Source organism: Phragmites australis, chromosome 22, assembly GCF_958298935.1.
Source record: "Phragmites australis chromosome 22, lpPhrAust1.1, whole genome shotgun sequence".
In the NCBI taxonomy this organism is placed as follows: domain Eukaryota; kingdom Viridiplantae; phylum Streptophyta; class Magnoliopsida; order Poales; family Poaceae; genus Phragmites; species Phragmites australis.
Genome location: NC_084942.1, coordinates 17,184,254 through 17,197,348, shown reverse-complemented (window position 1 = coordinate 17,197,348; position 13,095 = coordinate 17,184,254). Strand labels below are relative to the sequence as shown.

The 13,095-nt window shown below is 41.6% G+C and overlaps 2 protein-coding genes and 1 pseudogene across 2 annotated transcripts; 1 reads left to right on the top strand and 2 right to left on the bottom strand.

Moving 5' to 3' along the window:
• Positions 1–3,428: 3,428 nt before the first annotated feature.
• Positions 3,429–4,817, bottom strand: LOC133905311 (transcription factor BHLH133-like). Its single transcript, XM_062347068.1, has 5 exons — positions 4,267–4,817; positions 4,131–4,184; positions 3,975–4,040; positions 3,807–3,872; positions 3,429–3,694 (listed from the first exon to the last, which is right to left on the bottom strand). The coding sequence occupies exons 1-5, from the start codon at positions 4,603–4,605 to the stop codon at positions 3,614–3,616; spliced, it is 606 nt and encodes a 201-aa protein (XP_062203052.1). The 5' UTR covers positions 4,606–4,817; the 3' UTR covers positions 3,429–3,613.
• A 2,204-nt stretch (positions 4,818–7,021) lies between these two features.
• LOC133905567 (small ribosomal subunit protein uS14-like) lies at positions 7,022–8,828 on the bottom strand. The gene is made up of 3 exons (XM_062347392.1): positions 8,686–8,828; positions 7,920–8,019; positions 7,022–7,243 (listed from the first exon to the last, which is right to left on the bottom strand). The coding sequence occupies exons 1-3, from the start codon at positions 8,745–8,747 to the stop codon at positions 7,235–7,237; spliced, it is 171 nt and encodes a 56-aa protein (XP_062203376.1). The 5' UTR covers positions 8,748–8,828; the 3' UTR covers positions 7,022–7,234.
• A 481-nt stretch (positions 8,829–9,309) lies between these two features.
• On the top strand, positions 9,310–12,402 carry LOC133904323 (uncharacterized; annotated as a pseudogene).
• Positions 12,403–13,095: the final 693 nt, after the last annotated feature.

Sequence of the window (13,095 nt, the reverse complement as noted above, 5' to 3'; positions counted from 1 at the left end):
CCTTAACTTATCTATAAAAGAGTTCAAAATCTTGTTAAATGAAAGGTTCATATTTCTACTTCAATGTCTGTGTATGACTGTGAATCTTCTCGTGAATAGAAGGAAAATTTAAATAAGTGTTCAGCCTTTGTTTCTTTCAAATTGGATAGGGAGCTCTTGAGGTTTCTTATCAAAATATTCATCATGATCACCTTAAGTCAGACTCAGAGTGGAAAACATCTTAGCTCTTAGGCACCTCGGGAACATGATAAGGTTTTCTGCAGTTCCTAAAGACATTTTCCCTTCTTGTCAGAAATATGGCACACGCGACAAGTTTTGTAATCCTAGTGTTGAGACCAGTTCAAGAAACGAACCAATCTCATCTATGTGCTGAGCACAGGAATCAATCCAACACATAGTGACTTCATTGATGATAATCATTACAATATTTATACGTAATCGAATTAACCGTCTTAAAAAAAGTGACCTTCAAGGGTCGAAGAACCAAATAAACTGCAGCAGAACTAAATGAACTACGAAGACTCTAATCCTTTACGACTCTTCCACAGACATTATCGATGTAGAAAGCATCTTAGAATGATCCACCTTCAATGTACTTCTCGATACCTTCTTCAACTGAGTGTTTCGTGATAGCTAGAGTGAGCACTTGTCGTACTCAGCAAGTTGTGAAGAAAATAGTATGCATATGAAGGCTTTAACAAGAATATGGCTAAATGGCTCTTTTGCATGAAACAACATTTAAGTAAAAATAGTTGAAAAGCAATAATAATTAAGTGAATGACAAGCCACCTTAAGATTTCATCCATCTTGACTTAACCAACAACTAACTACCACAACTAAAGTTCCATCCACTAAAGTTGAACACCTCAATCATAGTTCCCACCACTATAACTGACGACCCTCAACTATGATTCCCACCATCACAATTGACTAGACTAACCAAAACATCAAGTTATGATCATGGTAGGTTTTCAGTGCCGCTCGTGACCGTGAGCACTGCTGAATATTTAGTTTTAACTCTGCAGAGGTTGTACTTTACCCACAAATCATTTCTTCCCATTTTGTCAAGCATTTGATGGATGACGAAAAACTCTTACACACTACCGAGGTGTGCGCTAGAAATCCACTACAAAACCTTTACAATGCCCCTCTCAGTACATGTCTAACCAAGCAGGACGCCATGTGCCACAGATGCCGCCACTAAGGAGGCCCCCACCACTGCGGAGAACCACCCGACACTGACGACACCGCAACTGGCTGAGTCGTCACCCAAGACCGAACTCTAGCGACAATGGGCGGCCACGACGACGCCGGAGCAGTAGCCATCTCCATGGAGACTGGCATAGCGAGGTCGGATGTCGTCCCACGGCGGTAGCCCCCACACCGACCCCTAAGACCGCAGACCACTAGCAAGCCCTCGAAGGGAGCACAGAAGGGCCCAAGAGGCGCAGATCCGCGATGAGCAGGCTGCCAGGTCGCAGATCCAGCCGAAGGGAGGCCTGATACGGCCAGGTCAAGGCGGAACCGGCGAGGGCACCGCGCCCGGCCAGCACCACCCGACAGGAAGAACCAGCTAGCAAAAGAGGTGAAAGGAGGAGGGGGGAGGAGAAAGAAGAGGAAGGAAGACGACGCTTGTCACGTGAGAATCAGGTTAACATATCCATCATTGGAAGGACTTCCATTTTATTATAATTCTATTGAATTTCGTTAATATGCATTTCAAAAGGTAATGATCAATGTATGCACCAAAGACTACTATGTCCATGTTGCAGACAACAAGTCGATTAATGGAACTGGAGGTAGTATGTTTTTACATTCCAACACATATATCTGCTATCCAAGTCTTTCGAGCTCTTTGAAGTAGACTCCCTTTTTTTTATAGGAAGTAGACCCCCATTTTATATTAGTGAAAAATGGTGAAAGTGTCTGCATCTTCTTCATCCCGAGTGGTGTAACCATGACAACGACTATGTGGAACATTCAGCTACATCTGTAGTCGTCAACGCTGAAACGAGATGGTAATGTGCGGATATCTGTCACTTCTTGTGGCCATGCTTTTCATGGAGTGTGCAACCTTATCACAATCTGTGTGTATATTATGAAGTTAAAATGGTTGAAAGAGCTATAGATTATACAGACTCTGTTCATTGGACAAGATACAGTCTTTTCTAGCATTAGTTTCCGTAGTGATGTATTAGTGGAAAGTATTTTGGAAGTGTACCTTGTTGTAAATCTAATAGTATTACTTGTATTCAACGAATCTAAAGAGTTTTGTATGCATTAATCGTGAAAGTTAATCAAAATGCTAAAACGCGGAATGGACAATTAAATGGATGAAAACATTGGTATGGACAAAATAATATTTGCCAACATGGCGCCTGCAAGTGGGGTCGGGCTGTTAGGTTTGCATATGCAGCCCTGTTGGATTGAAGGGGTGGGTAGGAACTAGGAAGTGCAACATGATCTTAGTTTTGACGGTGTCATGTGCAAAGAGGTGCAAAGTTTGGAGTCAGCCTTTTTTCAGAGAAAGGAGGTACCTGGCTTTCTATGGAATTAAAGGTTCAAATGAGTACCGATGGGACACTAGCTTACAAGAACAACTCCTATCTACTATCTAGATAGGAAGAACTAAATGAGTCAGTCTCGTTTATGCTACTCCACAAATGTCAAGTTAGGTTTATTTTTTATGTGTCAATGGAATTAGACTTAAATCATGCTTCATACATTCCCAAACAATTGCTATTATAGTATCTTGTATAACAAGATTACCTTTGTCTAGTCCAGTAAGACCAACTCCAACAGCTCCCGTATCCATTTGCCGCTTCACTGTGCCGACTGGTCTACTGTCCTTTTGCCTCCTCCCAACGTCCGCAAAGCTCTCCAATAGATATGGTATCAAGCTCTACAGTGTTGCGGAGTGAGAAGATGGTGCTCCAAATTTGCGGACTACTGTAGCAGCCCTCAACACTGTTAATATAGTATGACTGTGGGTCCGGAGGGAAGAGAAGAGTAATGTAAGGTAGAAAATAGGGTAACGGCTGGAAATAAAAAAAAAGATACTATAATAGTGTTAGGGGATACTGTAATAGTGTTATAGAGGATGAATTTTTAGAATATATGTTGAAGATGGCCTAACGAACCAAACGATAGCTTATAGGAGACTATTTCTTTTCCTTCTCCACCTCATCTCCCTTATCTCCTTCTCTTGTAAAAAATGGAGGCTTGGGCCTGATGGCTGCCCACTGAGCCCCACCTAATGGCTGGCACACCCTTGTACCCCCCCCCCCCTCCCTCGGCCCCCTTGGATTTATCCCTTGTCCAGCTATAACTTTGCAGCGTCAGTAGTTGATAATATTGATAAGGTAATTTCGTTGGAAAAATAAAAGTGTAGTTATTCATAAGAGTAATAAATGTATTTGGGTGCAAGTTTGAAAGCCAAGGCGAAACATATTTCAGAATGAAAAAAAGCAAGAGAGAAACAACATGGCAACGTACAATGATTGTAAAGATGAATCCTTCCAATATTGTTTAGAATATGAATAGTTTCATATTGTGTTCCTCACAAAAGAAAAAGAAAGAACAATTTCATTGTGCATTATCATTCTTGTGCCGGCTAGGGGCTGAGATGGACGCCGATGTTGATGTCGTGGTAGGCGAGGGGCGCATGCATCCACATCTCATCCGACCTCAACAGCTGCCCACAAAAACAAAAGGGAAGAAAGGTGAGGAAAATCTGAAATATGTATTTTAACGACATTCTGAATCAATTTTGATCTGTCTGAACTAAGCGAAAATTCAACACAGACCTTGATTTGCAGATGCAGAAACTTCACATACTCGACTGCCTCCTCCAACACTGTGCTGATGTCGACCTGCAATTGCAGATAGTTCAAAGGACTTAATTCTTTTTTGGTGAAGGTAAGTTCAAAGGACTTCATATTTGTCACCTGCAGTAACTGGCAGCAAGATCTTACCTTTGTGCCATTAGGAATTATCTCTTGAAGCAACCTCAGCCTCTCATTGATCCTCTGTCTCCTCTTCTGCTAGAAACAGACCACGAAGTGATCAGAAAACAAACCAAATCGCTCCATGACCACAACATATATGAAAAAATTCAATAAATCAGCAACCTTTGCGTAGCAACATTGCGAGTCCTTTCCAGACTTCTTACGAGGTCTCGTTGCCTGCAGAAGCAACCGCACTCAACAAAATGCAAGAATAACAGGACACAGCAAGAAATCAGACCAAATATATGACTTCGCTTACCGAGGGAACGGCATGGGCTTCCTCGCCATGGTTCATCTGCTCACAAGTCTGAACTTTCCTCTTGTTGCCTAGCTTTACACCGTTCGCTGAAGCGAGGGTGTCAAATTGGTGATCAAGAGCCACACTCAGTGCAACGTCCACCGATGCTCCTGCGCCGCAGCTCTCATCGTCGACAAGAGATAAGGGCGAGTAGCTAGATAAACTGAAACAACCGTTGGAGTAACAGAGGTTGGGATCAACATCAAGATCACCGCTGGTCAAGAACACAGATTGCAGGTGTGCAATCATCTCCGACTCACCGTCGACGCAGCTCCAGTAGGATGCACGCCCAGCCACCATGTCTGTTGAGCTCTGACCATCTTGAACAATGCTTTGGTGAGCATTGTGCACTGAGCAGCAGTGTTTCTATATACTCTATACTGACCACTTATATGTCTTTCATATTGGCATACTTTCTTTTGTGACAACCCTAGAATATTGTTTTCTTATGGTTGTCCAGATCCCAGTAGTTAACCTAAAGAGCCAATGCAGCTCTATGGATTCCTAGAGAGTACTTTTTTCTTTTTTGGAGACTACTAATAGAGTTGAAAGAATCGGAAGGGCAGCAACAGCTCGCCGTACTACCATGGTGTGTTGCATGAATCATGGCGACACAGTTTGGTTCCTCTGTTGTCCTTTTGTTAAGAGCAACATGCAAAAGAAATGGACATGAACCCTGGCATTCAGATAGAAGGGATGGCCGTCGGATTTAAGGAATTTCATAGGATTGCTAGAGCAAACCAATTCTTACAGGAATCATTTGTACCATTTGGATGGCACAAAATGTGCCGATAGGATCGCTAGATCCAGTTCATTTTTTTCCTCCATTTGTCCACGTAGGATTTGGACGGTGCGATAAAATTTCCTACATTCTTTCTACTTCCCACTTTTCTGAGATCATAATCCTTTGTTTTACACTTGCAACCCTATAAGATTATAATGTTTTAAATCCCAGCGTCTGAAATCACTCTCCTCGGACATTTTCCTGACAAATCGTCTGCTTGTTTAGTTAGACATGCCAGTACATACCAGGGATTACTTTACCGGCCGAAAACCGGCGGTAAACCCGGTTTACCGGTTTTACCGGTGGGTACCGGTAAAAAAAATAAACCGGTAAATTTTTTGAATTTGTTTATTTAAATTTTCAAAAAGATTAGATCACAATAAAAAATCACTTATCAGTAATATTTGAATTTTATTTATTTAAATTTTGTTTAAATTTGTTTGAATTTGTTCGGTAAAACTCCGGTAAATCCGATATTTTCGAGAAATCAAATTTACCGATGACCTCCGGTAAATAAAATTTACCGGTAAGATTTTCCCTGGTACATACGCAACTTTACTTTACACTTGTCAAAGGTGCTCATGGAAAAACAACAAGGGCAGCAACTACTCGCAGTACTACCATGGTGTGTTGCATGAATCAATGCAACACAGTTCGGTTCCTCTGCTGTCTTTTGTCAAAAGAAATGGACATGAACCCTAGCATTCAGATAAGAAGGGACGCCCCGTCAGATTTAAGGAAATTTATAGGATTGGTAAAGCAAAGAGAATCATCTGTATCATTAGGGATGTCAATAGGGACTCGATCCCCGATTTCCTGCAGAAAATCTCTTATTAGGGGATGGGGATGAGAAGATTTCGTGCCCTGCGAACTCATATGCGGACAGGAAGGCGCTTCCCCTCCCCGCTCCCCGCTATATCCCTGATATCACATATATACACGTTTTTCTTAGCATATAAGTATACAAACATTACATTACTAAATTACTCTTATTCTTTTTTATCTAACCTACGATATTTAATAAATCTTGTATTAATTATCCTAGTATGCATCAATAAATTACTTATTTATACAACATACACATTGTTAATATATAAAAATAATCAAATATCATTCAATTTTACATCCTTGAGAACCTGATCCCTACAAAATTTCCCACGGGGATAAGAGTAATCTTCTCACCGATAGCTAAATGAAGATATTGGTCCCGTTGCCATCCTACCATTTGGATGGCACAAAATGCGCCGATAGGATCACTAGATCCAGTTGAACATTTTTTTTCTCCACTTGTCCACATAGGATTTGTGACAATATAATTTCCTACATTTTTCCTACTTCCTACTTTTTCTTAGATCATAACCATTTGTTTTATACTTGCAATCTATATGATTAAAATGTTTTTCCATCCTAGCGTCTGAAGTCGCTCTCCTCGGCCATTTTCCTGACAAAATCATCTGCTTAGTTCTAGAATTCAGCGGAATTTGCAGTGATTAGGAGCAGGTGATGAAGCCGTGAAACTGGCGAAGGACACACTAGGGAGCCAGCAGCACTCAGAAGGTCAACGACTGCTTCAGTGCTTCCACTATAAGGCATTTTTGGAACACGTTACATTGGCAATAGTATAATTCCCTTACAAATGATCATAAGCTTTGAACATCAGAGACCGCAACAACTGGCAGATTAAAATAGGTATAGTAGTCCGCCTCTGGAAATGACAATTACTATAGGCCTGTTTGTCAGAATGCTAGTGAGTAGAAACAGAGAAGAATTGAAAATAAGTACTTGCATGACTAACTAAACAATGCCCAGCAATTTGTGTTTCAATGTTGAACTAGCATTCTGTGTATACTATTGAAGCAGCGAATTCCTAAACCTCATCATTGCTGCTTCCTTTTTAAAAAGTGATATTCAACAGGAGATGGTGAAACAGGATAGCTCACGCAGCAGCACATGTAAGATATTGCAATCAACTCACGTTCAACATCCACATCATTCAGTTTTCAATCAAAGACATAAACCAGAGTTTACTAGCAGAGTTCTCAGCAAACATCTAAATAACTGTAATTCAAATTGCGCCTTCTATCAAATGATCCATTTCTTCACCCCACATAAGGCTCTCATCGCTGGCAGGTAGCCCAGCTGACTTCAGCGGTACTGCAACAAACGTTGAATTGCAATTCATTTGTCAGAATGCTAATTAGTAGAAACATAGAAGAAATTGAAAATCAGAAGCACTGGCATGTCTAACTAAACAATGCCTAGTATTTACATATACACCTGGGTTTTTGTACAATGAAAACATTTACAAATGTTAAGATATGCTATCACAAGACAACAATCATGACAATATCACAATCATGGTCAGTCATTCGAATCAAAATCAAGAGTGCACAACTCTTGCACAATGCAATAACACAATCATAGGACAGATAAGGCAGCATCAAAGTATACAAGCTAAACCAAAATGAATTACACGGAGCATATGAATGTGTTCAGCAAGCAGATCAGATTTATACTCAGCAGCAACATGATAAGACTAGCACAAAATTTTATGGACATTTCTTTGGAAAGTTATTAGGGCCCTATCAGAGATTATTTCTTTGATTCGTCAAAAACAATACAAAACCTCTTGTGACTGCATCACATATTTATGAACAAGAGAAGCATAGAGACCTACTCTTGTTGCACCAACTAAAAGCAGTGCGCATACATATATTCTTTTGCCAGCAGATGCTCCAAATATACACATTTAAAGAATCGAAGAGGACATCACAAACATGACAAATGTTGAGCATTATTGACAGCACAGGATGATGTTTATAGAGCATACCTTGATGAAGCCGATGTCCTTAGCGTTGCTGCGGAAGCATTGCCTGCAGCACATCAGCCCGTACTTCCTGATCAGTCCATGAGGGTTCGCGCAGACCCGGCTGCCAAGGTGAACGAAATTAAGTCAGTACAAACCATTCGGCAGAACAGACTCACAACACCAATGCATCACTCCTCAACACAAGAACTCCATACAAACACAACAAGCCTCGCCATTAAACCCAATGAGCCTATGACCTCAGCTCTGCTTCAACAAAGACTAATACGTCACTTTTCTAAACGTTGCCATTAAGGCTTGCCACATCAAAAACTTAACCTCGAGGCAAGTAATCATTGACCCATTTTTACTGCAGGATGATATACACGGAAGCAGGATAGCAAACTGCACCGAAGAAGCCAGGCAACTACGCCAATCAAGGGAACTAACTAATAATTCTAACCCAAAGGGCTCATCCCACGAAAATTACAGCTCAAATCACATCGAACCTAGCGTTGAACTGTTAACGACGCCGCATGAGCAAACATCACAAATCGGTGCCAGAAGCTACAGTCCTACACCCCTGTCGGAGGTAATCTCCTCTGCCGCACCTAGCACACCGCTCGATCCGAGAACTAAACCAGAAGATTCACGCGAGTTAGCAGAACCCAATACGCATGCCGAGGGAAGTGGCGTTGGGAGAGGTCGGCCTCTAGCGCCGCGAAGCTCACGAACAGGCGATGCGAGGGAACGAGAGGTAAGCGATCGAGCGGGAGGGAACGGCCGTTACCAGACGCGTGAGCCAGGCCCGTAGTTCTTGGGGTGCGAGTTCCACACGTTCGAGTGCCCCATCGCCGCCTTCTCCTCCTCCTTCCGCCGCCGCACCAGGAAACCCTAGCGCTCGTGAGGAAGAAAGAGTTAGTGGCGAGTGGCGGCGGTCAGACGAGAGAGGAGGATTATATAGCAGACGCGGCGCGCTAAACCCTAACGCACGAGCGGGCTGGGCTTCCTTGGGCCCATTGGTCCCTGAACATCGTGGTCCAGTTGGGTTCATCTTAGTCCCGTTGGGCCGCATGCCGTTGCGAAATATCGGATCCAGGAATTTTTATATTTTTATATTTTAAAATTTTAAATTTAGTAATTTTATGTTTGAAAAAATAGTACGAATATAGTCCTTCCAACGATAGAAATATTTAAAAAAAGTAAACTTGTCATCATTGACGGCGAGACAGGTTAAAAAGATAAAAATACGATATTTTATTATTTTTAAAATTCAAAACATTATGTTTTAAAAATCAATAAAAATTATGAAAAAATTATAGTGCAAAAGATAATATTATATATATTTAAAAAAAATTAGTTTAAAAAGTTACTCCTACAATGAGAAACAAAATTGCTAAATTTGAAAAATAAAAATAAAAAATTTATCGGATCCAATGGCTGGGACGAGCACTGCGGCCCAGTTAATCGAGTCGTTTCCCCTTCCGCTCCGCCGCCAACTCGCCATCGCCGTTTCGACCAAGTCCACCACCGCCGGCGAGGGCTCGTCGTCGTCCAGACAGGTGCGTGCTCGCCGATTCGCTCACCTTGTACACTCCCTTGTCTCTGCCTTATCCTCTTTCTTACGTCCTGCCGTGTGCGTTTTGTGCCAGGGGAAGGAGAGGGAGGAGGATGGCATCGGCGACAGACGCCGGGAGGAGGGAGGTGAGGTATCGGAGGGAGAAGTGGATATTGGGGACCTCTACGGCGCAGCGGCAGGGTGGGTGGAGGCGCGGATCAGCTGCCCGCACCTCGGCGCCATGCCGCCCGCTGATGCTGACGACCTCGCGCGCGTGCCCCCACCCGACTCGCCGTGCTCCAGGTTCGGCCCGTCCACTTCCTGCTCATAAAATCTCCTCGGAGCCCTTAGAATCCCCGCAGTTCAATTTTTTGGGAAGAACATTGAGATAATGAGTTTAACAACTAGAGGAACAAACGTTATTTCTTGTTGACACGGTGATTATTGATTGCGGACTGTGACCCAAAATGTTTTGGTAAGCCAGTTACATGTTTTGAACGTATAGATCATTTCTTTGGTTCGGCGAAACACATTTAGGTTGTCAACGCAACGAAGCATAGCTGATTATGTCTGGAAATTTTCGCTAACTAATGTAGGTCTTAACAATGGGGTTGGTCAGTAGGGCTGGTTACTGAACCTACCTGGGGACATGCCATGAATTGCCGACTGGTCAGACTAGCGTTGATTGCACTGGTCTGCAAATTACAAGATTTGATAAATAGAATGACCTACCCCCTACTGCATATATCTTGCAGTGCTTTCAGCAAGGGAATGTGCACTTGGTTGCTGCCTTCCTGGCAATGCATTTTATGTCACTAACAAGGTGGGAAGGGAACAAGGTGACTTTGCAGTTGGTGATTCTTCTACCGATTAGTTACACTACCAACTGGTGGCCAGTTTCTGTTCAGATAATTACTAACCATGGCTTGATTAAGAAGCTATGGTTTAGGTCTGCCAGGAGGGGTGTGGAAGAGTGCTCATATTCTCCCCCCTTGCTTAGCCTAAGAACTCTTGACATGACGTACACACCTTTAGAGTACATTAGCATTGCATATAACTATTGGAGTATTTATGCCAGTGGTGAGTGAAATATTGTTGTATATATGCAGATTAGAATGTTCATTTCTCTTGAGTTTAGAATGTGCTAAAAGTATTGTGAGAGTGATGAACGAGGGTCGTTAAGATTATTGTCCAGGAGTTCCATTTAATGGATTTTTGAGCTATTGTCCGTGCACAAAACATTATGTATTCGATCCCTTTCTTTGACGAACAATCTTTTCAATGTACAAATAACCATCGGACACTCCGAATCTGAGTCGGATTCTGATACCCATGTCGGATTCCGAGTTGTATTTCGTGTGTCCAAATTTTCACCAAATGTTGTTTAAGATCTCTCGATGTAATGTAAACATAAAAGGCCGTCAGACATTGTGTCGACGTCTTCTAGGCTTCAGTGTATGTGATTGTGAGCTACTTGTATGCTTGTTGATGCACTATTTCCATTGAGATGATTTGACCCATAAATGCAGTCACATGTACTGTCAACATTTTCCTGTATTATAGTTAGCCTGTGCAACCCAAAATTTTCCATGGTTATGAATATACTAATATGTCTGTGTTGCATTCTTCCCTCTTAGTAATTAAAAATGATATCTTTATTGAATTCCAATCAGAGCATGCACACCAAGTGACACCACAGTCTTATAAATTTTGAATACAACAAGATTCTTCAGATTTTCATGTCAGAGATTTCTCATGAGGATATTTCCATGCAGATGTCACCACCCTGCTGAGAACTGGTTGTGTTTGATCTGCAAAGATGTGCTGTGCAGTCGTTTTATCAACAAACATATGTTGTGCCAATATCAAGAAACAGGTCACTGCGTTGCTCTGAGCTTTAGGTAAATTGTTGAGCTTGCTTTGATCAACTTTTATTTTTATCACAAAGAATGTTCCTTAGTTCCATGCAAGATTGTTTCATCCCAGTTTCTTGACTATGCATGATTTCAGCCTTTTCCTACCAATAAGCATGAAAAATCTCATGAAATGTACTGGTTTATCCCTACATACATGGATTTTTAGAAGAAATACAGTATCTCAATATCTTCTACACCAGTTTGACAGGTGGACTGCTGATCGAACCAGTGACCACTGACGACTAACCTCACTGGTCCAGCTTCTATCTCTATGCCTTTTAAAAGCCATTGCAACACCAAATGCAGCCTTTTCTGGTGCTATGTTTCAAGCATGATCAGTTGATCACTTGCTGTTGTGCTAATCTGCCTTGAGCTGACGAATAGTGAAATAATTTATCCGTGTGAGACTAGAAAGAACTAGAAAGGAAAGTTCTGAACTTTGTTTCATAACTCCTTTATTGGTTAAAAACATGATTTTCAGACCCCCAATGGTGAACTAAGTTACAAAAATTATGCAAAAAGACACATTAAAAATTGTTTTCACTCTAAGATTACTTTCTTTATTTTTCTTTTTTTTAATTTGTTGCACTTCCTATCATATGCTCCTTTTCCCTCATCTTGTGTATCTAGCCATGATATTTGTGCTTTTGTAGTCAAGTTGTATGATTTGATCCTTCCTTTGCTTCAGCTTGTGCACACCATTTGATTACTGCTACTTAGCATTGTGTATGTAACATTTTGCAGTGATTTGTCAGTTTGGTGTTTTGCCTGTGACTCATACCTAGACGTTCAAAGCCATCTTAGAACTGCACCCAGTCTATGAAGTTGCACATTTGTTGAAGTTTGGAGAATCGATCACTTGAAGTATTGGATTTGAGCAGTGGAGAAAATGGAAGTTCGTCATCAAGAGCCTAGTTCTCTATATTATGTTACTCAGTTTTCTTTTCATGATACTTCAATCAGATTAATGCACACAGTTGTATACCATATAACCTAGCACTTGTTAAGCTTCGGTGCTATATAATTCAGCTGAGTGACCCTATTCTTTTCCTCTTTACTTTCGGTTAGTACGTTATAACGAGTGGTGGACATAGGATAAACCTTTAGGGAGGGCTAACTGCTTCTTCTACCTTAAGAAGAGGTGCTCTTCCCTCATCCATAGCCCAAAAATTAGAGGGAGGGGGGGGGGGGGGGGCTCCCAGGTGTGCCAGCCGGTAGGGGGGCTGGAGCCCCCCCCCCCCCCCTGAATCCACCCCTGGTTATAACAACTGAAAGCTTCCTTAGATATCCACCATGATGTAGTTTGTTGTGTTGGACATGAAGCAAACGACAGGTTTATAACCTTTGAAGATGATAAAGGCATTATAATTGCTTGGATATGGACATCGAGAAAAGTATTCAACTTCAAATATCTTTCGCTCTGGTGGCTGATGTACTTTAGTTTATCCGCTAAAACACATGAAAGATTTGGTATGTGTCATTTGACCTTAGGTTATGATGTAGCACTTAGCTCATCATCCTCTAACGGGTTGTTATTATGCACTTATATATGCAACATTGGAGGTCAGCTTGGATGCTTGTTGTGATCAAGGTCACCCCGGCCATAAAGAACTCAAATATAAAAGTAAACGCATAGTGTGCATGTCACTCTCTTGGAAGCTATCTAATTGCGTAAGCTTTAGAAACTGGTAATTTTTTGCCTTAAATATGGTCCAGAGTAATGATT